This window comes from Trachypithecus francoisi, unplaced genomic scaffold, assembly GCF_009764315.1.
Source record: "Trachypithecus francoisi isolate TF-2019V2 unplaced genomic scaffold, Tfra_2.0 Lachesis_group17, whole genome shotgun sequence".
Lineage (NCBI taxonomy): Eukaryota > Metazoa > Chordata > Mammalia > Primates > Cercopithecidae > Trachypithecus > Trachypithecus francoisi.
The window spans coordinates 31,277,374-31,302,836 of NW_022681462.1; the positions used below are offsets into that span (position 1 = coordinate 31,277,374).

General features: G+C 42.1%; 2 protein-coding genes across 4 annotated transcripts in view; one reads left to right on the top strand and one right to left on the bottom strand.

Moving 5' to 3' along the window:
- Positions 1-25,463, top strand: part of CTNNA2 (catenin alpha 2) — a 1,168,663-nt gene that overhangs the window by 797,713 nt on the left and 345,487 nt on the right. The gene's annotated exons all lie outside the window — the stretch shown is intronic.
- On the bottom strand, positions 21,633-24,500 carry LRRTM1 (leucine rich repeat transmembrane neuronal 1). The gene is made up of 2 exons (XM_033175266.1): positions 23,915-24,500; positions 21,633-23,642 (listed from the first exon to the last, which is right to left on the bottom strand). Exon 2 carries the CDS (start codon positions 23,581-23,583, stop codon positions 22,015-22,017), a length of 1,569 nt encoding a protein of 522 aa, XP_033031157.1. The 5' UTR covers positions 23,584-23,642; positions 23,915-24,500; the 3' UTR covers positions 21,633-22,014.

Genomic DNA, 25,463 nt, shown 5'->3' on the forward strand with positions numbered 1-25,463 from the left:
CACCTTCTATCTTTTACCTCTTGAAATAGATTTGCAAAAGACTCTCAGATAATCATCCACCCTTATTCAAGGTTTTGCTTTCTGCAGTTTCTATTACCCACAGTAAAGGGTGGTCCAAAAATGTTACATGGAAAATTCCAGAAATAAACAACTCATAAGTTTTACATTGTATGCTATTCTGAGGAACATGATGAAATCTTGCACTGTCCTGCTCAGTCCTGTCTGAGACATAAATTACCCTTTTGCCCAGCATATCCATATTGTATATGCTCCCTGCCTGTTACTGTATAGGAAAAAAAAAACATGGTGCATATAGGGTTTGACACTATCCATTGTTTTGGACATCCACTGGGGGTATTAGAATATACTCCTGCCAATAAGGGAGAGACTACTGTATTTCTGAAAGGTGTTTAGTGAACACAAAATATTATTTCCTTTGGTGAGTTGATTTTCCCCCTTGGTTTATTTTTGAAATGCTGCAGGGAAACGCCATCATTTCTCTCTGCCTTCTCAAGAGAGCCATAAAATGCTATTGGCTATTAGCTAAAATGCTGCCTCTTGGTTTCGTTGATCCAAAGGGATTGAGATCCCCGGGGTGACCAGAGATTAATTAGATACAAATTATATTCAGAAATGTCCCTGGATACTTGCTCAGGATCTGTGTTGTTAGGATGGTGCATTGTCAAGGCTCAGGCCAGGGTTATGAGCTCACTGGAAATTTAAAGACTAAGTCTGTTCAGCCTGTGGCATGCAGAAGTGACTCACTTCTGGAGGTGAAGTCTTTAGAACTCATAAAAACGTCAGCTTCTGAGGGTTCAATCTGGGATGCACAAGTTAGTTTTAAAGGGGGAGAACTTGAGAATAAGGGATTTAATCACTGAAATAGGTCATTAAATGCTTTTAAGGAGTTATTTTCTAAAGAGTGTCCATTAGTGTCTATGGGTATAGTCAAAGGGCAATTTCTCCTTATGTCCTCCAAGTCTTCATACAAAAGCACCTCCCTTCGCTGTGCATTTATCTTTATTCTCTCTCTATTTGGAGCCCCTGGTTCTTCCTTTTTTTCCCTTCATTATCATCAACTGGACTGACTGAGAACTTGCATATGTGGTGTTAAATTCATGCAACTTCAGAAAAGATATATTGAAGCAAACCCACATTATGAATTTTGCAGTTGTATAGCTGATTATAGTTTAAAAATTACTATTAATGAAATTACTTAAATATAATACTAATAAAGGAATACAAAATTATTATTGATAAAGGCTATGTATTTTTTAAAAATATTTTCGAGTATATATGGTTAGTGTAATATAATGCAGTAAATTCTCTTATCTTTCCAACATTTGAATGGAATAAAGAGAAGTAATGTTAAAGTCGAAAGATAATAGGTTTTTGGAAAGTTTTTTTTTTTTTTTTTTTTTTTTTTTTTTAATTTTCACCTTGGAGTAATAGAACTGCATGTTCATCCGGCATTGTAGTAGGAAAAGCATGTAAGTGCATCCTTCATAATGATGCTAGCAATTGTTTCTTATGAAATGATCCAGTAGATCTTGCTGTCACTTTTCTTCTGGGAGTCTTCTATCAGCTAGTGATAAGTCACAGGGGAATGCCAATGGGTTCTGCCACACTAGAGTCTTAGGAAAGGCAGCTTAGACCAATCCCAAAACCTATGAACCACTTCTACATGAGTTATATTGTCATTAACTTCAAACCATTTCCCTATTATTTAAATGTTATTTATTGCTATTTTTTAAGTTTAAAACTTACTTTTCTTGGGCAAATCAGATTTGTAGAATGAGAAAAGCAAGTACATTGTCCCTTAGACATGATTTTTTGATGGCCCTTGGCAAAAAATATGACAATGTAGGCCTCTCAAATGAAATGTCTCATTACTTAGTTTTGGTAACATAGTACAACTCACATTTACTTCTCATTGTGTAAATTTTCAAATTTAAACAGAAGTAGATAGAATAATACAATGAGCCCTCCTATAGGTATTACCCAGCTGCAACAATATCAACCATGGGCAATCTTATTACATCTAAACCACTGCTCCTTGCCTCCTACTATTTTAAAGCAAATCTCAGATATATAATCTCATAGTAAATATGCATGTGTTTAATCAATAATAGAAATGTACTTTTAAAATGTAGTCATGTGGCACAATTGTTAATCACAACAACACCTATTGCTTACTAGTTGTGTCTTGCAGTCTTAGAGCTGAGCAGGCTTCTCTAGATGAGTAGACCAGTACGCATTTTAAAACCTGATTTAAAGGGCACTCCAGATGGTTCAAGTTTTTTTTTCAGAAAGAAGTAATAGGTAAATAATGGATATTAAAATGAGAAGATATTGGTCAAAATCAGGCAAAATATGGGCTAGTGGATCCTCAAAGTAATAAGCAAAGGAATGACAAGTTGCAATTTTTCTTTAAAAGGGAAGCAATTTTATAAGAATTAAATTAAAGAAGGCAGAATTTTGGAGATTGGGGGTGACATTTAAAAAGTCATATAAATCAACAAAATTTAGGATATAGGTAATTCTTTAGGACAAATAACTAGGTTTAATCATCAAATAAATTGCAAGAGGGGAGAAAAAGAGATGAGTGGTAATTGAAAGACATTTAAAAGACATTATCAACCAATGAGAGTATGAACCCTGTTTGGATTTTGACTCAAACAAACTAAAAGTCAGGGTGCAGGGAGGGGAGAGAATATCAGATATGTTTGAACACTACCTGGATATTTGATAATATAAAGGAAATGCTGGCTTGAGGTGATGGATATGCTAATTACACTGATTTGATAATTACAAATTATATATATATGTATTGAAATATCTTTCTGTATAATTATTACACGTCAATTTAAAATATAAATTTAAAAAATAATCAAAGGACAAGTAACGAGATAGTGTTGGTGTGTGAGACCTACATACAAAGGGAGTAACCTTGTATTAATAAATGCAGCCTCAGAGATAGAACCTGCACGTGTTTAAGTTTTCAGTAAGTATTGTTTGATAGGCTAGGGACTTACCCATTTTTCTGACATTATTTCAATGGGAAGATGTCTCATGAGTTACAATAGATGATAATAGGTTGGATATGCCTCTGCTTCACCCTAATGCAGCTGAGGGAATCTGGAAAGAGTGCCCTTGTGCTCTCCTAGAGCTGGAAGGGCAGCTAGTCATGCAGGGAGAAGGACAGTTCTCCAGCCACTGCGTATGCTGAACATACAGGGAGAGGAAGAATAGAAGATGGGAGGATAAAAGAAGGGTAAGGAAAGGAAGAGATAAGAAAGAAAGGGGATGGGAGGAGAGGGAGAAGGAGGAGGGAAAGAAAAGGTAACTGACCACTAATAATTATTGAATGGTTAATTCCACACATCATGCCAAGTATTTGACTTGTATTATCTCAATTTCCCTGATCATGAACAATTAGTGTGAGTAGAATGATTCCATTCATGGCAATTGAATTGGAAGAGATTCTGCCTTCTTTCTTCAGCAGCAGTGGCAGCAAGAAGCATTATACATTTAGTGGGACTACCCAAGTTCTTACTGGATTATTTTAATTTCTTAATAAAAGATTTGATTTTTAAAAATATGAGGATAGTGAATTAACAATTGAATGGAATTACTAGCTAACTTTTTGGAGGAAAAGGGACCCTAACTCTGGATAGTAAAATACCACCAGCTAGCACTCTACTCCAAAGGTAGAAGTAGTGCCAACTTTCCCAGGCCAGTCAATTTTCAAGTAGTCAGTAAAGGAGTAAGTTTAACAACTGTCAAGATTTTGGTTGTAGTTTTCAGCTCTGAGCCCTATCCAGAGCAATTCTTCCAATCTTTCCTTCCCTTGACTGAGCCCAAAAAGGACAGAAGTGGTGGCCTTTTCTCTATCCATCCTGATACACAGAGGTTCAAATCAGTTTCCTCTTTCATTCTCTTAATGAAGAGCATTGAATGTGGTTCAATGCAGTTTTCTCTTCATTGTTGGGTTTTTCCTCTACTATGAACCCATCAACGCCATCCCTCCTATGATCTCTGACATTCAGTCACTTTTTTTTTTTTATCATCTCTGAGGATTCCTCAAATTCCTAGTAGAGGCAGGTCAGGATTCAAACCTGACCCCAGGGAAATGACATTTTCCTTTTCTCTTGGGATATTCATTTGCCTCATCATTTTAGCTTTCCACACATCCCTGTCTCTATCCCACTCCATCTAGAATTTTGTCATATTGGTTAAGATGATTATGCTCGCATAGATATATAACTCACTTTCCAATGGTTGGATAATAGTTGTTTATTACTCCACATAGCAATAGGTCTAGAGGTGGATCCCCCAAGCTAGACTGTGGGGCACAGTAGAGTCTCTTTCCATTTTCTGCTCTGCTATCTCACTTAGTCCTAGTGTTTGTTCATTGCAAGAGTCAGGAAGGTTGTCTGTAGGCCAAAAGGGAGGATATCTTTCTTCTAGACATCACTTTCTTTTTTTTCTGGAAGTGAAATATTACTCAGAAGTTTCCAAGTAGATGTCTGTCCAGCTGGTCAGCCATGACCTGACTTCATGGAAGCTGGCAAAAACAGACCATGATGTTTTTAGCCTTTATCATGGCAGCAGATTGCCATTATGGATGAAGATGGTGGGGAATGGCAATTGAGTAGATTGCCAGTAGCGTCTACCACACTGGTATCTCTCTTATTGAATTTTCATTCTCATTCATTCTAGAAGGAAGAGATTCTTCCCTCTTTCTTCAGCAGCAGTGGCAGCAAGAAGCATTATACATTAAGCGGGACTACCCACATTCTCACTAGATTATTTTAATGTCTTAATAAAAGTCAGTGTCATACTCAAATGTGTCCATCTCTGGTGACAGTCAACTAATACTTTAAGATCAAGCCTGGATGTCTTGACATTCTTACCTCAGAGTGATTTATCTTTTCTTCCAGGGGATCCATGGAGAGGTGAATGGTCATCTTGCTTCTGGTCCTTGTACAAGGGTCATAGTCTGCGGACCAAGTCATTATTCCCAAAATGTTCCTTTATTTTGTCCCAGTGAGCCCACCGGATAAACAGATAAAACTCAGAGAAGCCAGGTCTCCCAGTGGGAATGCAAATGAATGTCCCTTCAGAGATGTTCATCAGACAATCAAGTCTGATGTAGAATTAAATGGTCTTCTGACAGATGAACCTTCAAATATGAATTGATACAGAATACCAGCAACATTTCAGCCACTGCTATTCACATGTTGTTAGACAGGCATGGCTTGTGTGATAATAGTCACTGTCATGGGTATAAAATTCCCTATACAACAAACGTAAAAACATTTCACTTGCCTTTTTACTTTCTTTTCAAAATTGCATCTAATCCACTTGATGCTCCCTCTCACCAGGGAAATTGACTGTCAATTTCCATAAAGATTTTCTGGCCGGGTGCGGTGGCTCAAGCCTGTAATCCCAGCACTTTGGGTGGCCGAGACGGGTGGATCACAAGGTCAGGAGACCATCCCGGCTAACCCGGTGAAACCCCGTCTCTACTAAAAAAAATACAAAAAAACTAGCCGGGCGAGGTGGCAGGCGCCTGTAGTCCCAGCTACTTGGGAGGTTGAGGCAGGAGAATGGCATAAACCTGGGAGGCAGAGCTTGCAGTGAGCTGAGATCCGGCCACTGCACTCCAGCCTGGGCGACAGAGCGAGACTCCGTCTCAAAAAAAAAAAAAAAAAAAGATTTTCTTACCATGCCAACCCATCTTGATTGTGCAGTGGTCCAGGGGGCCCAATATTGTTTCAGAACTCTCAGGAATGGTGCTCTGATCTTCAGGCCACCTGATTTCCACTTACCTCTCGTTGTCTATGTCCACAAGGTCCCTTGAATGCAGGCAGAATTGCTGCTTTATGCTATGTTTGGTTATTGAAGTCTCTTCTGGGGATAGACCCACTGGTGGCCATGACCCAGCCTCCTAAGGAGCCCTCCATACCCATTCCCCTGTGTAGTCTGCATGTCCAGCAACCTCCTTCAAGTACTTTCTTCTGTTTTTTTCCCCCCTCTGTGAGATGATATTCTCCTCAGAGGGCCTTAGGAAACACCAGTCTGGACTCTGTTCTTTGTATGATGAGTGTAGGGGAAGGATATAAGAGTGGTGAGTTGTTTTCTCACTAACTCATCCTGTTATAGATAGGATACATTCCATATTGAAATGGAATAAAATTAGATTCTGGATTGTCCTGGTGATGAAGTAACTACTTATATCAAATCTTCACATGCTGTTGAGCATTTTGCTGGTGCACTTAGCCAGTGCTTCCCTTTCACTTGCCTGCCTCCGTGCTCTTGCACAATGTGGATTGTGCTCTTGGGAGACCCTTTCCTTCCATTCTTCATGTCAAATTCCACCCACCTAACTAGATGCAGTGTATAGTCCACCTTCTTCATCAAGCCCTATGAAACTTCTCACACATTCCCTGAATTGAGGAAACCCTTTCCTTTAGCTGTATCGTTGGAAGACTTTGCTACACCTGTGTTATGGTAGTCATCCTATTCCACCTTTGGTTGTCATTATATATGTGGATGTTGTACCCTTTGTATTGGTATGTAAACCCTTTGAGAGGAGGGCTATGTTTTCCTCTTTGTGCTTCATCTTCAGTGCTTAGAAACTAACTGAATTGAACTGACACAAAATAGTTGTCCCCTGACCATAAATAGTATATAATGGGACACAAAATATATAGACATGGTACATAAGTAAATTAATGATATAAACAATGAAAAGAGATGTCCTGAACAGTCCACAGTTGATTGCTAAGGACAATGACTGTTCTAACACCTTCTGATGGTAAGAGGGAGGACCATGGTGAGCTGAGGGCGTCAAGAAAAGCCTCATAGGTGTCTTTACAATTTGAAATAGATATTGTGTCATCATGAAAATTGTACTGAGTAGAAAGAAAAGGAGAGGACAGGGAAGGCATGGAAATAGAGATAATGATAGAAATGACTTAAGCATCTTTTGGTTATTTTGGGTACATCAGAAAGACAACCACCTTCCCTGCTCCCATGATACCTTACGTTTTCATCAAACTTTAAAACTTATAAGCTGCTGTCATATATACTGCTTTATATGATTCATCTAGTGTGGTCCATAGACTGAATTTCATTCCATCGCAAATAACATTGTAAAGGAGATTCACTGTGTATAGTCAAAATGGACTCCATTGGTAATAGATATGCTTGGTACCAAAAGTAATGATGACGAGAATGACAATGACAGTGATGATACTGACGATAGTAATGACACTTACTGAACACTCACTGTGTGTCCAGCATGTGCAAAACATTTTGCACATATTAATACTAAACCTCCAATACCTTCAAAGTAGAATTTTTAAGCTATCTCTAGATTAATAGGGGTTGAGTCATTTGTCCTGCATCACACAGCTGGTGTTTGGTAGAACTGGGACTCATATTGAGGTCTATTTTATTCCAAAGTCCAGTCATTTTTCATTCCCGAGAGCCCTAAAGGCTGACAAACATGACAAAGGGAAGAGCACAAATGTCATCTCATGATATGTGCTTAACTCACACCTTCGATAAGGTATAAATGTAATCTGCATTAACCAGCTCAAAATTCAGCACCAGGTAAAGGCACTGCATTTACTTAGTGCTTCCTCTTATTTGCGAGTAAAGATATGTGGGCTTAGGCAATAACTTCCTTAGTTAATGACTTAATTGCCTTTTTAAGATTTGATCTTGATACTCAGATCATCTTCCTGCTACCAAACCTATTTTTGTTGACAGCTCAAAACTCATTTTTGGGCCTTTGTCCTTAGTTGCTGCCCAGGGTCCTCTGGTGATAGCATTTCAAGTGAGGGACATTTACCTGAAAGTGAGGCAAACAGTAGAAACCTCATGGCCTCCTTAACACAGGGATTGAAAACCTCCAAGCGATCACCAGAAATTTATGTTTGCTGTTGGAAAATTGCTTTGGGAAATGATGTGGATCAGAGAAGTAAATTTTCTGTCAAGATTAACTTTAGTAGTGAGCAAAGCAGAATTTGGAGGAAGAAAAAAAAAAAAAAGATCCCTAGGTGTTTCATCACATTTGTATTAACATTCTTTAATATTTACCACACTCATACTTTTTGAGCCAAACTGTCAGTGAAAGCATTGAACTACAGAGAAGATTCAGGAATTCCTCTGAAGAGGATACCTTCAGTCACATTTTACAAACAGAAGCTGTTGATAACGAATGTGCTTCAAACAGCTGGCAGTTGTTGAAAGAATTAAGGTGAAAAATAAAATTCCTAAAACCCCACCACACAAAAACCAGGAATCTACTGCCTCTGGACTGGCCCAGATTCTTCAGGCTGTTTCCAGAAATTGCTGTTATGCAGTCTGCACAGACGGTGGAGTGCTTGGACTAGGAAGGGAGGGGAGGAAGCTTGGCAGGGCACCAGCTTGGAGCTCGATTTTTCTTCTTTTTTCCCCCCCAACAAAGAGCTGGGCCTGGTAGAAAATAAAACAAAAACAGATCTTTTTCCTCTCTCACATCTGCTTTCATCCCAGTTCTTTGGGGTTGGTAGCCCTGGATAAACCAGTGGAGCTCAGCAGGCTGCTCGCTGCTGAATGTGTTGCTGGATTTTGCTGCAGTTCAGGGCTGCTTGGCTGTGAGGTCCAAGAACAGTGTTTCTTAAGGGCTGACAGATATGGGACCACAGTAGTAGCCTTTGTGTGAGGGCTCAGAAAAACAACGGGTGCACTTATAAGATGGGAGTAATATGATGCGATACATAGTTAATTAAGCCGAGATGGACTTCTCTCCCACCTTCTTCCAGAAGTCTCCATGTTAGCTCTTAGAAGATCTAGCAGGTATATGCTGCGGATGAGAGGTCTGCTCAGAGAAGGAGGACTGGGGACTGAATCTGTTGACAGAACTGGGAAGAACCATTATATTAAAATAAATAAATAAATAAATAAATAAATAAATAAAAGGCAGTTACCTGAGGCAAGTGTCAGAGCATCTGTAGTGGTGTAAGGGATCTTTGTAACTTCCCTCTTAACATTCCAGCTGCCATTGACTAACAGAGAGGGTGCTATTCTTCATCCTGTTTACTAATTATTCTGCAATATTATGTGCCCTACTAATCTCTACTCCAGTTCTCACCTCTTTAGAGATAATTTTTATATTACTAATTTAGTGTTCTCATTCAATAAACTTCTTAAATCCTCTTCTTAGCTTCTGCTTCTGGGAACCAATTGCTCCCAATGCCATCCACATTTCCCCTGAGGCTATTTTTGTAAACATAACATGTCACTCTACTGTGGTGATGGGGCAGGGGTGGGACTAATTCTGATTGAGAATGTACTACTGGCCAGCAATTTGGCCGACTCAACGCACACATGCTCTCTGATAATCTTCCTAAAAACCAGCAAGGCAGCCACCGATATGACCATTTTGCAGATGTGGACACACAGGTTCACAGAGTCACACTAGTGACTGCCTAAGGCCCCCACTTGGGTCAGAATGTGTTATATAGTAGGGAAAAAAGTCCACTGACAGGAGGGCCTTCTTCCTAATAAGAAGCCAATGGTGTACTTATCTCCCTGCTCCCTGCTACGGATGACAGAGTCATGAATGACTTAATTCAGAGCAGTGACCAAGAGCAGGAATTTAAATCCCTGTGGAGAAGAGTTTAAGGATGTGGCCCTCAAAAGTCATTCTGTGTGAGGGGCCAACCACACAGTTCGGGTTCTCACCACTCTCCTCCCACTGCCTTAAATCTTTGTGTAGGACCTCACAGCTTTTGAAGTTCTGTCACTCACATGATCTCATTTGATCTTTACCAGATCCTTGTGAAGCAGGCTGAGCAGGGATTGTTTTCTGAATTTTATAGACAAGGAAATTGTGGTCCAGAAAAGTGCTGATTTATCTAAGCCAGCAAATGGCAGAAGCTCTGTCTGATTAATTCTCTACCAGATAGTTTTTTAGTACATCATGAATCCTCCAAATAAAGACAACTCTGGGATGTGTTGAGTGCAGAAGGAGCTGATAAGACAAAGTCCCTCATATGAACCTGTCCAAATAGTCTCAGTCCTGGTTTTGAATACTGAAGTACTCAAACTTCCTTGACCTTCTCATTTCTTCCCCAGTGATTACCATGTGGGAGAAAAAGACAGCAAAAAGTAAAAGCATCACGAGAACCTCACCAGCCTCACCATGGTGAGGTTCCCGTGATGCTTTTTGGGGTTCCCGTGATGCTTTCACTTTTTGCTGTTTTTTTCTCTCCCATTGTAATCATTATCTAGCTCAGTGTTTCCCAGTCACTTTTTTTTCTTTCCTCACCCCCACCTAGAAAATACTATTTAGGCATTTCTTTTTCCTAATTACTCCCCCTCCCTGAAATCTTAATACCATAGATATGTTGTATATCTGTTTATGTACTATATGTATATCTATGCTTTATGCCAAAAATTAGTAAAATTTATTTCACTCACATAAGAAACAGTGTTTGCTCCCTCAGTGCCATTTTGCTCTTGTTGTGAATGACTGGTGTAGCTCATAACTATAAATTCAGTAAAAAGAAAAGAAGGAAGGAAGGATGGAGGGAGGGAAAGAAAAAATGAAGGGAGGGTAGAAAACAAACAATAAAACAAGCCAGCAAAGACATAAAACACTAAATTGAAGGCGTCCTCAATTTCCCAACAGCTCTAACATCCCCTGGTAATATAGATTCAAGTATTGAGGTTTCACTACGGCCAAAGTATTCCCAATATTTCTGGCCAAAGCTCAGATAGAGCATGCTTTAATTATTCTGTGAGTGAATCCCAAAGAGCAAGATGTGGCTTGAAACACATTCAACTTTTGGTATCTCAATTCCTTAGTTGCAAAAGAGAATGTTCCGTCTGACCAAACATAGTTTTTCCTTATGGGATGTGGTAGATCTCTGAAGACATTGGAGTCTTTCCCTTTGGGGAAGTTCATTGCTCTGCCTGTTGATAAGTGATAGCAAAGGAGAATGTATGGAAAGTTACTCTTACTTTCATTTTCTCCTCCTTAACTTCATACCCTGCCTAATAAATTGGAGAACCAGAAGGAAAGCCAGAATTCACCACTATAGACACAAGAAAGAAAGTTCTGGACAAGTGGAACTGACTTGCTCAAGGGCCAGGAGCAAATTAATGTCAAAGCTGGGACATGGAGTTTGCCTCTTGATACAGGACCTCCTCTGCCAGGAGAAAGGGTCAACCTCAGATGGGTACTTCATCATTTGTTAAATTTACTTGAGCAGCATCCAACTATGGCTGTGAGTACACAAATAAAAAGCTTCTTTAAATAAATGCCAGCAAATCTGTTTCAGCTGAAGATGTATGCTTAGTGTCCCAGGGGCCAGTATGATTTAATATTGCCAATATTAAATAAGAGTTTGGGAGTTGGATAACAATTGCAAGCCGGGTAGCAGCTTTTCACCTCCAGGAATTGACTACAGATAGCAAACAGTTCAGATGGGGAAATGAGTTTTGCCACATCACCAGAAGGCCCACGTAGCTGGCCGCTAGCCTTCAGCTCCTATGAAAACTGGAAGATATGTGTGCACGAATGTGTGTGCACATGGCCACGTGTATTTCAGGATTAGGTTCACCAGGGCTGCCAGACCACAGTGGTAAAGCCAAGCCACTAAAGAACCAGAACAAAGTCAGTGAGTGGTGTATGGGCTGAGGTCCGGCCAGTTAGAAAGCTGGGAAGGAAACCATGTGTAGTCTTTGCAACTCCAGACTTCACTGCCTCCATATCCCTCTTTTAGACCCAGAGCCTTCAGGAATTCAGGTTTTTGAGTCTCGTCCTATCACAGAAGAAAATGGTGATAGCCTAGCTTTGCAGGATGACAATCCTGGTTACACCCAGATTCAACCCTTTACTGGCTATGTGACCTTGTTCTATTTATATTTTATTTAGAAAACACTTATCTAGTACTTGCCATATGCCAGACACCATTCTAAGCACTTTATAAGGAATAACTCCTTTCAGTCTCAATAACAATGGGCTTGATTCTTATAACAACCCTATGTTCATTTTATACATGAAGGAACTGAGGATCAGAAAGGTTAAGTGCCTTGCCAAAGTCACTCAGCCACAATTTGAACCCAAGGAATGTGTCTCCCTTGACACATCATCCTACCATGGTAAGTGACCTTGGGCAAGTTGTTGACTCCCTGCCAGACCTCAGTTTACCTGTTTGTAAAGGGAGCATGCTAATACTACTCTGAGCAAGGAGGGATGAAACCTTTTTGCAGGGCTTAAATGAGAAAATCTTGAAGATGTAGCAGGTGCCAGGCACCTAGTAAGTAAAATATATGATTAACACTCCTATAGGTGGGGGTCACATTTCATAAATGGATCAGGAAGAAGTGGAGGCCTCTTCTGCATATTCTCATGGTGAGTCTGATAGGCCTGTGCCAACATAGTCCTCTTGAGAATGCCTCACCTTCACATCAGCAATCATTTACAAGTTAAATGGTTCTATTGTTCACTCCACAAATGTTGACTTAAGCTCTGAACAAGAAATGTTGTGCTACTTTGATTGAATGAGTTGAGCAATATAATCAGAAGTTAAAGGCATCTGAGTGATATGTTATCTTTAGTGGCATTTCAGTTATGATGTAGCTTCTCCTTTTCTTTCCTACAGCATGTTTGCTCTTTTTTTATGTACCTTTATGATTTTTGAAATAATATGCAAAAAGGATCAATATGAAACACTCAGATTAAAAAATGACCTGGACAGCAAAGCAGTGCTGCTGCATTCTGAGAAGTCCCATTATTTTTAGAATAAAAATTTTTTTAAAATAAAGAAACACAGTCTCAGTTGCAGGGAAATATAGATTTCACCATAAATGAAATCACTATGGAGCAGAGACAGTGAGGCAAAATAATAGAGTGAGTGGTTGTTCTGCAGCTGAGGGACAAATGACAGAATTGCTTTGGCCAGCTGAAGACAGATTGTTGCATTGTTCCATTAATTGTGTGTAACTTGGCTTTTCCAGACCTTTCTGTGGCAGACTAATCCAGCTCTGTGCACTGCTGAGCCATCTCACTTTTACTGAAGGCTGCCTACAATATCTCTGAGATGGAGATCCCTGCTACACATAGTTTGCAATATTGAGAGTTCTTCACTGAGGATAAATATGCTGATGGTGAACACCTAAAAATATGTGATTTTTAAAGAGGACTTTGGTTTAAGGAGGTAAAATATGACAGAAGATCCAATCTTTATCCTGGTCTTACTTTAAACCCCATAAACTGTTGACGAATCTGCTCTTATAAGTGGGCATTCACTTGTGTTGTTTCATTTAAGGGGAACAAGGTCGGATGTCCTGGCCAAATGTATGCCACCGTCTGTTTAAGTGAAATTGAAATGAAATTCCAGCATTAGAGTGATTTCCTTTGGTTATTTTCCCTAAAAATCCTTGTTTAAATTGCAAAAATCCCCGGAGTAGAATTATCACCACTCCACCGATCAGTGTCCTACTAGGATTTAGTGTTTACATTCTTGGAAGAGCTGGTGGCAAATCTATGGATGCAGTAGACTGAGTGGGAAGGGAATGTTTTGGTGTTAGGGGTATTTGGAAAGAATTGATGCCTATTTGGCTGTCTCCTGGGTGTCATGGATTCTCCTATGACAAAGAAAAGAGTGTCAGGCTTGGGAATGGGGTGGAGACATAGAAGGGCAGTGGTGAACCTATGATGTCAAACTTTGTAACTGCAAGACTCCAGCTGGAGGAGGTGTAGGAGCCTGTGTGCAATGAGTTTTCCAGGAATCCTCCTAAAGGAGTTATTGATTTGTATATTTTGAGCAGGACTAGCTTTACCTTATAATGACACAACCAATTAGAGAAGGAAAGGAAGGTGGTAGAGGAGGAAAGACCCAGAGTTTAGAAGAGGCATTTCTCAGTGCCAGCCCAGCAGTAACAATGACCTTGGGCAAGCTACTGAACCTTTTCAGATTGAGTCTTCTTGTCTTAAAAATGGAACAAGTTTTTGTCTGCCTTCTGAAATTATTGGGAGAATAAAAACAAATATAAGAATAATTCTAAACAGCACTTTGTAAACTATAGAGTGCTCAGAGACTAATTCTAAGTACACCGATGCTTGCACGACTTTCTTCTATCAGTGCCACCAGATGGAGTCAATGGCAGGGATGTGGGAAGGTGACTCCCTTCTCCCTGCCATGTAGCCCGTGTAACCTGACCCCATGGAGCCTAGGCACCAGCCCACCATGTATTTTTAAAGAGCTGCAGTCAGACTTTTGGATCTTGTAGATTGTTGAGTTGTCCATGCTGTGGGTAGGCGACCCGCTAGCTCAGTGCTTTTCAGCCTTGGCTGAACTTTGGAATCACCTGGGAAGCTTAAAAGTAATAATAATAATAATAATTCTCCTCACCAAGGCCACACCCCAGACCAGTTAACTCACAATCTCTTGAGGGTGGGGCCCAGGAGTCAGTATTTATTGAGGCTCCAAGTGGTTCCAGTGTGCAGCCAGGGTTGACAAGCACTCTCCTAGCTGAGCAATAGAGAAATAAGATGCAGCTAGAGAATGAATTCCTTCTTCTCATAACACAAGGGAAAATAACTTTGTGACATTACATTGAGAACAGACAAATAGCTAACCTGGTAGACCAGAATAAAGAAATGATTGAAAAGGATTGAGGAATCAGTGTAATCACAGCTACTTATGATGACTTGAGTAGCATAAAACACAGATCTTGAAACTCTCTCCTCTTCCTCTCTTTTTCTTTTTTCTTTCTGTTTTGTTTTGTTCTCTTCCCTCATCTCCTTCCCCCACCTTGCCTTTTCTTCTTCTCAATCTCTCTTTCTCTCTCTTTCCCTCCCATCCCACAACCCATTTTACTAGAAAGGTCTCTCAACTCCTAATATCCATTGTGGCCATTTACAATGTAGTATGTCGTTTAGAGTCCTGAACAATTTTTTTTAATTAATTAATTTTTTTTTGTGTGGGTAGGGGGCTACTTCACGGCACATCCCTGTGTCTCAGGTCTCATGTGCGGGTGAGTGTGTGTGTCCTCTTTAGGATTCCCTTTCATCTCTTCCTGCACATTCTAAAAACCCAGTTTTCCCACCCACACATGCCTGAGCTTTCTCATCTTCTCATCTGTTTTCCAGCATGTCCACCTACCTCTCTGAAGCCCCTGACTCTCAGTGAATTTTTTTTAACCTATATCTGCTCATTCATATTCAGGCAAGCCTGATGAATCAGAATGTCTGGAGGAAAAGGAATTCAGGGGAATTTTAATTTTCTGGTTAAGTGACACTGTCTTGAAAACTACTTTTGTTTCAAGTTTTATTGTGGGGAAACAAATGGTAAAATAGAAGCCCCAAACTGGAAAGTTTCTTAGGGAATACCTAGGTGAATCCATCTAAAGTAGAGACAGAGACCAATTGCAGTAAGGTGATTAACAGATGATCCCAGTCATATAAATAACAGTACTATGTCTAAAGATGATGATTCCTGACTTCTAGACCCTATTTCTTCCAGAGCAGTTACTTGACCTGCCCTGTAGAAATGTTCTGATTAACCAGAACCAGTCAAATGTGAATTATATTCTTTTAAGTGAATTCTCCAGTTCCTTATAATTTCATCTACCCATGAATCTCACTCATCTGTGTTGCCTGTGTGTCCCCAGATGGATTTCAGTTTGTAATTCTTGTATCTCTAGACTATCCTGTTTCTAAGGACTGAGATCATTTCCCTAAATATGTCCACCCTACTCACTAGACTGAGCACACTGACTTTTTTCTAGCTTTTTTTTTTTTTTTTTTTAGTTTTTTAAAAAATTATTGTGAGTACATAGTAGATGCATAAATTTATGGGGTACACGAGATATTTTGATAGAGGCATGCAATGTGTAATAATTACATCATGGAAAATGAGCTATCTATCCCCTCAAGCATTTATTTTTTAGTACACTGATTTTTAAAATAGAGGTTCATCACCACCTCACATACATTACAGTTTTGGTTGGGGAAGAAGAAGGCACAGGCTGGTCGACTGGATTTGTTCAGAATGCAGAACCCCTCCTGGAAGGAATATCAAGTTTCTCATTTTCCTTCTTGTTAATTAAATCTCCACTGTTAACTTGATTTTTTTTTCCTGTTTCCTAAATGAGGTATTGCTAAAGAAAAAGTGGGTCAATTGAGGGTTCTGACTAGTTTTGTCCTAGTTAATTTAAGTTTTGCCATATGTTCTTTGAGAAGCATGTGTTAACTATAGGCCCTTTTGCTGATTATCAACGAACCTAACGGCTATTAATTTAGATTTCCAGTTACCTGGCAAGAGAAAGACTTAAAGGGAATAAGTCTAGATAAATCTAAAGCTAACTCAGAAGTAAGACCACTCCATGCAAAACTGAAGCACAGCATGATGCTTTAGACAGCACCATTACTTTCCATCGTGAAGCAGCAATGTCAGCTTCAGCACTCTTGACATTTTAGGTCAAATAATTGTTTGATGTAGGGGATGTCCTTCGCTTGTAGGATGTTTCACAGTATCCGTACTTCTGCCCACTGGATACCAGTAGCACCACTTCACCCATGCATAAAAATGTAAAATGTCTCCAGACACAAACAAATAAATGTTCACTGGGTGGCAAATTTGCCCCTGGTTGAGAACCATTACCATAGACACATGATCCATTTAATCATGAAGGAAGAAATGCAGATAAATCCCTGACAATAACATATGGATGTCTATACTTTACTCTCTCGGAATCTAAAATTCTATTTTAAGGGGTTGGACTGAATGTACTGGCCATTTCTTCTGGAACCCTGGAGAAGTCTCCTCTATTGGCAGAGTCCTGCATTGCCCTATTACCAGTGACCAGAGCAAACAAGTCATGGTCAGAATTCCTGGATTTGAGCATTGTGACCATGGCATTCAACAAGAATATGTTGAGTATGTGTCCTGTTCCCAGTCTAGTTCTAGGCTCTTTGTTACGTGCAGGGGTGGAGGGGCAACCATTCAAGGAATAAAGAAACAGGGTGTAGTGAAAAGGCCACCAAGTCAATCAGCACATCACAGTGCTTCCAATCACTAGCTGGGTGACTTTGCACAATATACCTGACCTCTGTAAGCCTCAAGTTATTCATGTGAAGATAAGGTTGCTGGCACCTCCCTCACTTATTGTGATCTAGATAAAGGCACCGTAGTAGTGACCACTCAGTAAATTGTATTTCTCCATCTCATTTATATCTTTGTCTAAACTGTAAGAATGCAATAGCCAGTCCCTTCACTTTGAGTAAAAAAGCAAAAGTCTTCAGAAATTGTGTCCAGTTGAGCAAGGCCAGGAGATGGTGCCCAATCAGAAGTAAGAATTTTGCCTCCTGAATCCCAGAAAAGAAAATAAAAATCAGAGTAGAGCATTCTTTAGTGGAAAAATATATTTCTTAACCCTGAGGTGGAAAATACTCTCAAAAAATATATTCCCATTTGCTGGCTATTCCCACTAGACAGCAGGTTACACTCTGCTGTGGCATAAGGAGCCCAGAAGTTCTCCAGCCTGCAAAGCATCTACCTACTCATTAATGCCTGAAAATACCATCAGCCATATCAGTCCTTTATATCTTAACTGTCACTTATTTTATCAGATCCTTTCCTGAATAAAAGTTTGATTATGAAGAAGAAAGTATTGAATAAAAGTTTGATTATGAAGAAGAAAGTATTAGGGTAATTAGTGCTAGAAGGTAGTTACATAATGTGGTCACCTGCCTGCACGCGTGCGCGCACGTGTGTGTGTGTGTATGGTTATATATGTGTGTGTGTGTGGTTATATGTGGTTTTATACATACATATGTATATACACACACATGTGTGTGTGCATGTTTGTGTGTGTGCTGTTATATATACAGAGATAGACTGAGAGGTAGGAGTGTGTGTATATATTTCAGAAGCCTATTTAATGGTCATATTCTAGCTAATTCCTTTTTATTTGACATTCTGTCAATGGCAGATCCAAATCAACTAACATCACCACTCATCTAGAGGAGATGATTGATGTTTGACTACCCTGAAACATTATGATATAATTTCTCCAAAACAGATATAATTTCTGGTTCTTTGATAATTTTCTCTGTGAGAGGGGTATGTGATGATGTTTCTTTTACCATCTCATGTGATCCATCAATGCCCTCTTCTACTGGGCCATGTCAGATAGACTTGGCATCAAACTTGCTGACAAGTCTACTAAAATAAGCCAGAAACACAAGTGGCCCCTAATCCTACAGAGATCTGTGTGTACTTGCTTGGAAAACTTGGGAGGAATAACAAGTGGCATTTGCCCCTCTGATTACTTACACACACTCATAAATGTGTTGTTGATGTTAAATCATACCAAATGTCTGCCTTCTTGAAAGCAGAGAGAAAAGGCAGGGCACTCTTATACTTTGATAAGTTCAGAAGAGTATTTTTAAATTGTTTAGAAAATTATTTCCTTTTACTGGAATAACCTTTTCTTTGTGATGGTAACTTTGTAGTCTTGGGAGTATGGGCTGCATTGTGGGTAGGTGGTCTCAACTATTAATATCAAGACTACGATCTGAGCATAGTGACTGCCTTTTTTTTCTGAGTGCAGCAAAGGACAGGTCTCATTTAATCTGCTGCCTCTGGTCCAGCCTAAAAATCTACTAGGGCTAAGACTGGTGTGAGAGCGTCATTTGTCATGTGAAAACACTTTTTTTCTATATAAATATTCGAAAAACCTCAATACCACTGCTGAACTTTAATCAGCTGAGAAGGTACTGCAAATGGAGGGTCAATCCATCACAATGCCCAGAATGAGACGTGAATTGTGGCCTAAAGTTCTTTTCAGATAGCACAGGATAATGAGATTAGCACCCTCTGTGGGAAGAATAAAAAAAGGTGCTACACCTTTAAAAATTAGATTCTCTTTTAAATGCTTAGTAGTTTGCTTAGAGGGGTCAGAGCAAATTTCTTGAAGCTTAAAGATTAATTAATTTGAGAAAGAATAGATTTCAAGTGTTACAAAACCTTAGTTAAAACTACCACTTTCCCTTATTCCTGCCTTTCCTCCTTCCCCCCTCCCCCCACCAATCTCTAGAGCTAGAGTCACAGGGACATGAAATGATATGAGCTAAATTCCTGTTTGTGTAGACAACATTTGCTTGCCTACAAAGACACACAACACAGAAACATACAGACACACACACAAAGTAAGAACATAGCTTTCTATGGTCATCATTTGCTCTTAAGTTCCCAGATTGCAGATTCCTCTTTCCAATGGTTCTTCATGAAATGTGCATGGATTTAAGATCTTCTACATATATGATATTTAATCATGGGCAGGGTGGGTGGAGTAGCATAAAACAAAGCACGATTATTCTCTCTCTTTCTTATGGCCACCTTGAAACAAGAAGAGTGAAAGATAAAAATGTCTTGGCGATAGGAGATAAACTACAGTTTCCAATATTCAGATTTCTAGAGGGTAGGAGGGGACTTGTGGTTCTGATGCTTGCCAGGAAGGTTTTGCTTCTGAAAGCTTTCCCTATAAGCACACCCACACAGCTCTTTAATGCACCAAGCCAGAGCAGCTTTGGGCACTGGATTCCTGTAGCCTTCCTATGAGATGGTTAAGTTCACGGAATCCAAGGAGCCCTGCTTCAGTTGCTACAATTTTTTTTTGTTTTTCTAAAAAAGGTATGCCGTCTTCTAGAGGAGGTCGCTTTAGTAGGGTTTTAGGTAAGGCACATCCCTGAGAGAATCTTGTTCCTGCTACCCCTGCTCTCGGAGTGGTATGCTATTTAGAAAGGCAAACCCAAATGATTATGCTTAAATTCAAAACCCCCTCCTCAAAGTTATCAAACAAAGCACCTCTCTTCTAGAACACTAACAGTCTGAATGGGTGTCATGTGCATGATGTGTGTCATAATGTCATGTTTTAATTATAAATAAAGCAAGATGAAGTTTCCTGGTCAGGAAAAATGAGCTGGGGTGTTGGGGTGTGTGTGTGTGTGTGTGTGTGTGTGTGTGTGTGTAAGAAGCTGTCTCCTAGGGCTTAACATCTTAAAAGACATTTGCAAAATATTTACCTTGAAAGAGACTCTTAGAAACAATATTTTTAGGCATACTGGTTTCTCCATAGGTAGAAGAGAAACCTACCACCAACCCTTAGTTTAAGGAAACCTTCTGGTGATACCATTCTGCATTTCAAAAAGCTGATTTTGCCTCCTAAGATTGGTAGCTGGAGACATTTGCATTTTGCATTTTGGGGGATGGTAGTGTGTGGTTCCCCATCCCCCCCATCCCTCTTCCTGCTATTTGGACTTCTCTCTCAAAAAAAAAAGGAAAAATAAAAACAGAAAGATGCAAGTCTTTAGTGTCAGAGAGGGAAGAAAAAGACTTAGGGATGTGGGCTACACTGGTTCAGCATCTGTCATCCGTTACAGTTTATTTCAATCATACATTTGCTTAAATTATCATCTGATGAAGGAGCCCTCCGTCCAATGTACACAGCCTTCCCCTTCCCTTCTCTGCACCCACCAATTGCCACTACCACCACTTCCTCACTCTTTAGTTGAATAGAAACGGAAATTTCAATGATGGACCTGGAAGCCTATGAGGGGTGAGAAGGAGCAATCATCAATCTCAACACAGAAAAAAGAAAAAAGAAAGAAATAGGGAAAGCAAGCGTTACACAAAAGGGCAATCTGAGAAGAGGTAGCTTTTCTGTCCTGTTTAACAAATTATTCCCATCTCAGAAATATGGAAACACAGGATCAGATGATTATCTTCTCCCACTCTCCCCACCCCATCACTGCTCTGTCACCTCTGCCCCTAAAGTCTCTTGCTACAAGTCATTACCCTGCAGGCATTCATCCTGAGGTAGGCTTTTCTCCTCATTCCCCATAGAAACTAGGAATATGCTGTCACTGTCTGGGAACCTAAGCTTGCTGCAGTCTTAGCACTGTGCTCCAGAAGCACCGCTTTCAGTCCTGAATATCAGGATTCTGCCTCCTTCCCCTCAGCCAGACCAAAGAGAGCAGCGAGCTGAGGGGCTCCCTTTAACAGGAGGTACAAGAAGGGCACAAATGCTACTAAGTCTGGTGAATCAAAGACTCAGGAGAGTTAAGAACAGGTGGCATTTGGGGATGAGATTTTGAGTTGATTTGAAAGATGGTTACATTTTGAATTGATTTGAAAGATGGTTACATTAAGTGCAAAAATGTTTCGTGTTCCTAGGACAAACTGTCTGGCACTGCCTTTTAAAAGTCATTTATTTGCAATGCTCTCTGCTTTAAAGGCTGAGCAAGGATGCCCAGTCCTCAGTCCACCTCTCACTTGCTTGAAGGTGGTTAGATTGCACTGTCCTCGCCCCAATAATATAAAGGGTCTTGCTGTTTTTCTTTTTCCAGTCCTTACTCATGTGGAGTAAATTAACATAAGTCATTAATCTGATAAGCTTTGTTTGCCCTTCTTTAAAATTTCAAATTGAATCTGACTACTTTGCTCCTGGAATTTCCTTCTGGCCCCTGGACAACTCCCCTCACCACCCCCCAAGGAAATTTTAACTGTTGCTTTTCTTGTAACACAGGTAACAATTCATTTAGGTTACACCAGTCTGTAAAAACTGTAAATGCTATTTTATTTTAAACATTTTAGTTTACAAAAAAAAAAAAAAAAAATCAATGATTGGTACCTTTTTTACACTCTCAGATTCCTGAATATGGGCAGATCTTCAAAGTGAGGAAGGAGTTCTCATATGAAATTTAAGATAGACTGTCCTGAAGGTTGTGGGGTGGGGTTTTTTTTTGTTGTGTTTTAATTCGTTTTTGTTTTTAAGACACAATAAAGCTAAAATGTCAAGTCTCTGGGAGAGATCCCCTTAAAGTTTCAGTCAAGGAGCATATCAGAGCACAGACAAGGAGACCCCAGCCTGGTGCCCGCCGGCCCATCCCGGCTGCCCAGGCGTATTTGGTAGCGCATGGGTTGAGAGCCACTGGGACAATCACACCTCGCATTCCCTGGCGGGCTGCTGGTGGCAGGTACACGAGCCATACTCGTTGATGATCACCAGGGCTCCCTCAATGTGGTTCGGTTTGTAATCAACGTAGTATTCCTGGGCAGACATGGCAGCCATCTGATGCATGGTCTGTTTCTGCTTTTGCTTCCTGCGCTGCGTGACAAAGCACTGTCTGAGCTGCCTGAGGCTGGCTGGGAAACACTTCCAGGACACGTAGAGCACCAGGACCACGATGAGGAAGGAGAAGATGAGGGCCATGGTGCCCGTGACTACCTTGTGGATCTGCACGGCGTTCTCCGCGTGCTCGCCGCCGGGGAGAGCCACGGTGGCAGGCTCGAATGTGCCGTCGTGCTGCCCCTCCCCGCCGTCCGCGAGCGTGGTGGCCGAGCTGGCAGGGGGCCCCAGATCACTGCGGTTGGTGACGGCCGAGAGCAGGTGGCCGCTGGTGGGCTCGGCCCCATCCTCGCACAGGTGGAAGGCGTACACGGCGTCCAGGACGTCCTCGCCCTGTGCGTACTCCGGGCTGGCGCACTGCAAGTTGCCATCGTAGCGCCCCTGGAAGTTGCTGAGCCACGAGGCTAGGGCACACACGTTGCGCCCGCAGTCCCACAGGTTACCGGCCAGGGTGATGCTTGTCAGGGACTTCCAAGAGTTGAGGATCCGGGGCTCGATGTAGCTGAGGCGGTTGGAGTCCAGCTGCAGGGACTGCAGGTGCGGCACGGTCTCGAACACATGGGGCTCCATGTACTCGATCTCGTTGCCCGACAAGTCCATTTTCTCCAGGTTCCAAACCCAGTCCAGCGAGCTGACCACAATGGCCACCTTGTTCCTCCGCAGGCAGAGCGAGTGCAGGGAGATGAGGCGCGGGAAGTGGGCAAAGTTCACCTTGACCAAGTCGTTGTGCTCGAGGTGCAGCTCGGTGAGCTTAAACAAGCCGGCGAAAGAGTTGCGCGCCAGACTCTTGAGCTGATTGTATCCGATGTCGAGAAACTTGAGGCTGCGGCAGTCCTGGAAGATGCGCACGGGCACAAACTGGATGGCGTTGGCCCGCATATGCAGCGTGGTGAGCTTCCGCAGCCCGTGGAAGAGGTCGGGCGCGAGCGCCTGCAGCTTGTTGTACGAGAGGTCCACGCTGCGCAGGTTGGGCATGGGCCGGAAGGTGGTGTTGGGCAGCTGGGTGATCTGGTTGGAACTCAGCGTGAGTTCCTTAACTCGGCGCAGTTTCTGAAAGGCGTCCCCCTGTACCGAGCAGATGTGATTGTGATCCAGATAGAGCCACGTGAGCTGCATTAACCCCGTGAACTGGCCGGCGCGCAGCTCCGAGAGGCTGTTGTAGCGCAGGGACAAGCCCAGCAGGCCGGACAGGTTGTGGGGCGCCTCGGTGAGGTTGAGCGCCTCGCAGTACAGCAGCCGCCCCTCGCACCGGCACAGCTGCGGGCACCCGCTGGGGGCGGCGGGCAGCATCTGAAAGCAGGCCCCCAGCAGACACAAGACCACCCCCGAGGGCCTCCTCAGCAGCCAGTATAGACAGAGACCGAGCAGCAGGAAATCCATTAGCGAGAATCTTTCCAGAGAGACTGGAGAATGTCCATTGGAAGCGCTCGGTCAGAAATCTACATCATATTTTATTCCGAGGGAGGGGGAGCGGGGGAGGAGGAGAAAAGGGCAAAAAATCAAATAAATACATAGAAATAAAGAAGGACCCCCCCTCCCCAAAAACCACACGTTCACCTCTAAGCATGCAGAAAGCTGGGCAGCATAGAAAGTTCACAGCCACGGAAAGATCAAAGAGATGGTGATTTGGTCCATGTTAGATGCTGCAGCAAAGAAAAGGGAGGAAAAAAAATCTTCGGGAAAGAATTTAATTAAAAAGTGTCTTACCCACCCTTTTCCAGAGAGTGACAACCTCCATTCAGCTGCTCCCTTTGTGTGCGGGCTAATTATATGCAGGGCGAGAGAAGACCCCTCTGTGTTTCCGAGGCAGCCCCGGTCCGCGGCCGGCGGATCTGGCAGGCGCACAATGTCTCACTTTGCTGCTCGGCTTGGGGCTGCAAGGGCGGCCGGCGAGGCGGGGAGGCGACTTCTAGGACCCGCAAGTTTCCCAACTACGTGCTGGAGCCCGGGCTTCGCCTTCCTGCCGCCTTCCTTTCCCTCTGCAGTTCGGACTGTGACGTTGTGGGGGAAAAAACTCCAAACTCGGGGCTCGCGACTCCCCAGGATTTGACAGTCTGGTTAATGTCCGTCATTGGAAACGACCACTGACCGGCGCCACCTTTTACTCCGCGGAGACAGCCTGCCATTCGCGCCCCGGGCAGCTGCAGAGAGCGGGCTCGCTCATGCTTTGCGGGCGGCGGGCGGCGGGGAGGTGCGGGCGGCGTCGCGGGAAGCTGCGAGCGGCGCCCGGGCTCCTTCTCTCCACCAGGCAGTGTGAGGCGCGAGCTTGCACAGGCACCTACTGCTCACTGAGTGTCGTAAGCTGCTCACGATTGTGCGTCTTCCCCGAGCACCTCAGACATGGGCAGATTGAAAAGGGGTGGGCATAAAACCAACATTTTACCGAGCCACTAAAGTAATATATGTTCTTTGATGAAACGGAAAACACTTTAAGCTTTTTGGTCCATATTTCAAAAAAAAAAAAAAGAAAGAAAGAAAGGGGGGAGGGAGGTGGAGGTAGGGGTAGCATCATCCACGACAAGATATTTCCAAGTGGGAAGAAACTGAAATATTCTGTGCTCTCCCCCTTCCCTTTTGGGGATATATTCTTTTCCCCTTTAAAACTGTCTACGTGTAAGAGATACGTAGGAATCTGCAGAGAAATCAACATTTGGACCTTTGCTTTAGAAAAGCAACTTGAGAGAAGACACAGGAAGGCAATGATTTGGGGCTTGGCTAAGATTTTGTGTCTCTCCACCCCCCCCCCCCCACCCCCACCTCCGCCTTGCGGGTACTGGAATTCTGCAGTCAGCCAGCCCTTTTTTGAGGTGGAAGGGGGAAATACTTTCCAAACCCACCTAGTTTGGGAAGCCATCCCAGTCCCGGTGGTGTGAGATCCGGTGTGGCAAAAAGGTATGTCTGTGTACAGGGAGACTTGACTGAGATCCCTCCGGAGCTTCAGTAGGCTCCATAGATACATATGGGGTACAGGGTGGATTAAAGAACGATTCTGCTGTCTGACATGGGGAGGACTAACCCTGACTTGTGCTGTTCATGGTGATTGCTGGGCCCTGCAGTGCACCCCACTCCAGGAGAGTGTGAATGTGTAGGGATGTGGTAGTTTAAGCCATAATGAAGCCTACCGGTCTCCATACACACATCCCTAATTAAGCTTTGAGACTGCACTGAATTGTGCCACTTTTTCCTCTAAATATGACGAGAAGCCTTGCCTCATTATTTCTGTTCACAATCATTTATAGATAGGAGTCCTTACAATGAGC

Bases quoted from the DNA above. Each gene is read 5' to 3' on its own strand.
- LRRTM1 (XM_033175266.1), bottom strand. From the start codon at position 23,583: ATGGATTTCCTGCTGCTCGGTCTCTGTCTATACTGGCTGCTGAGGAGG.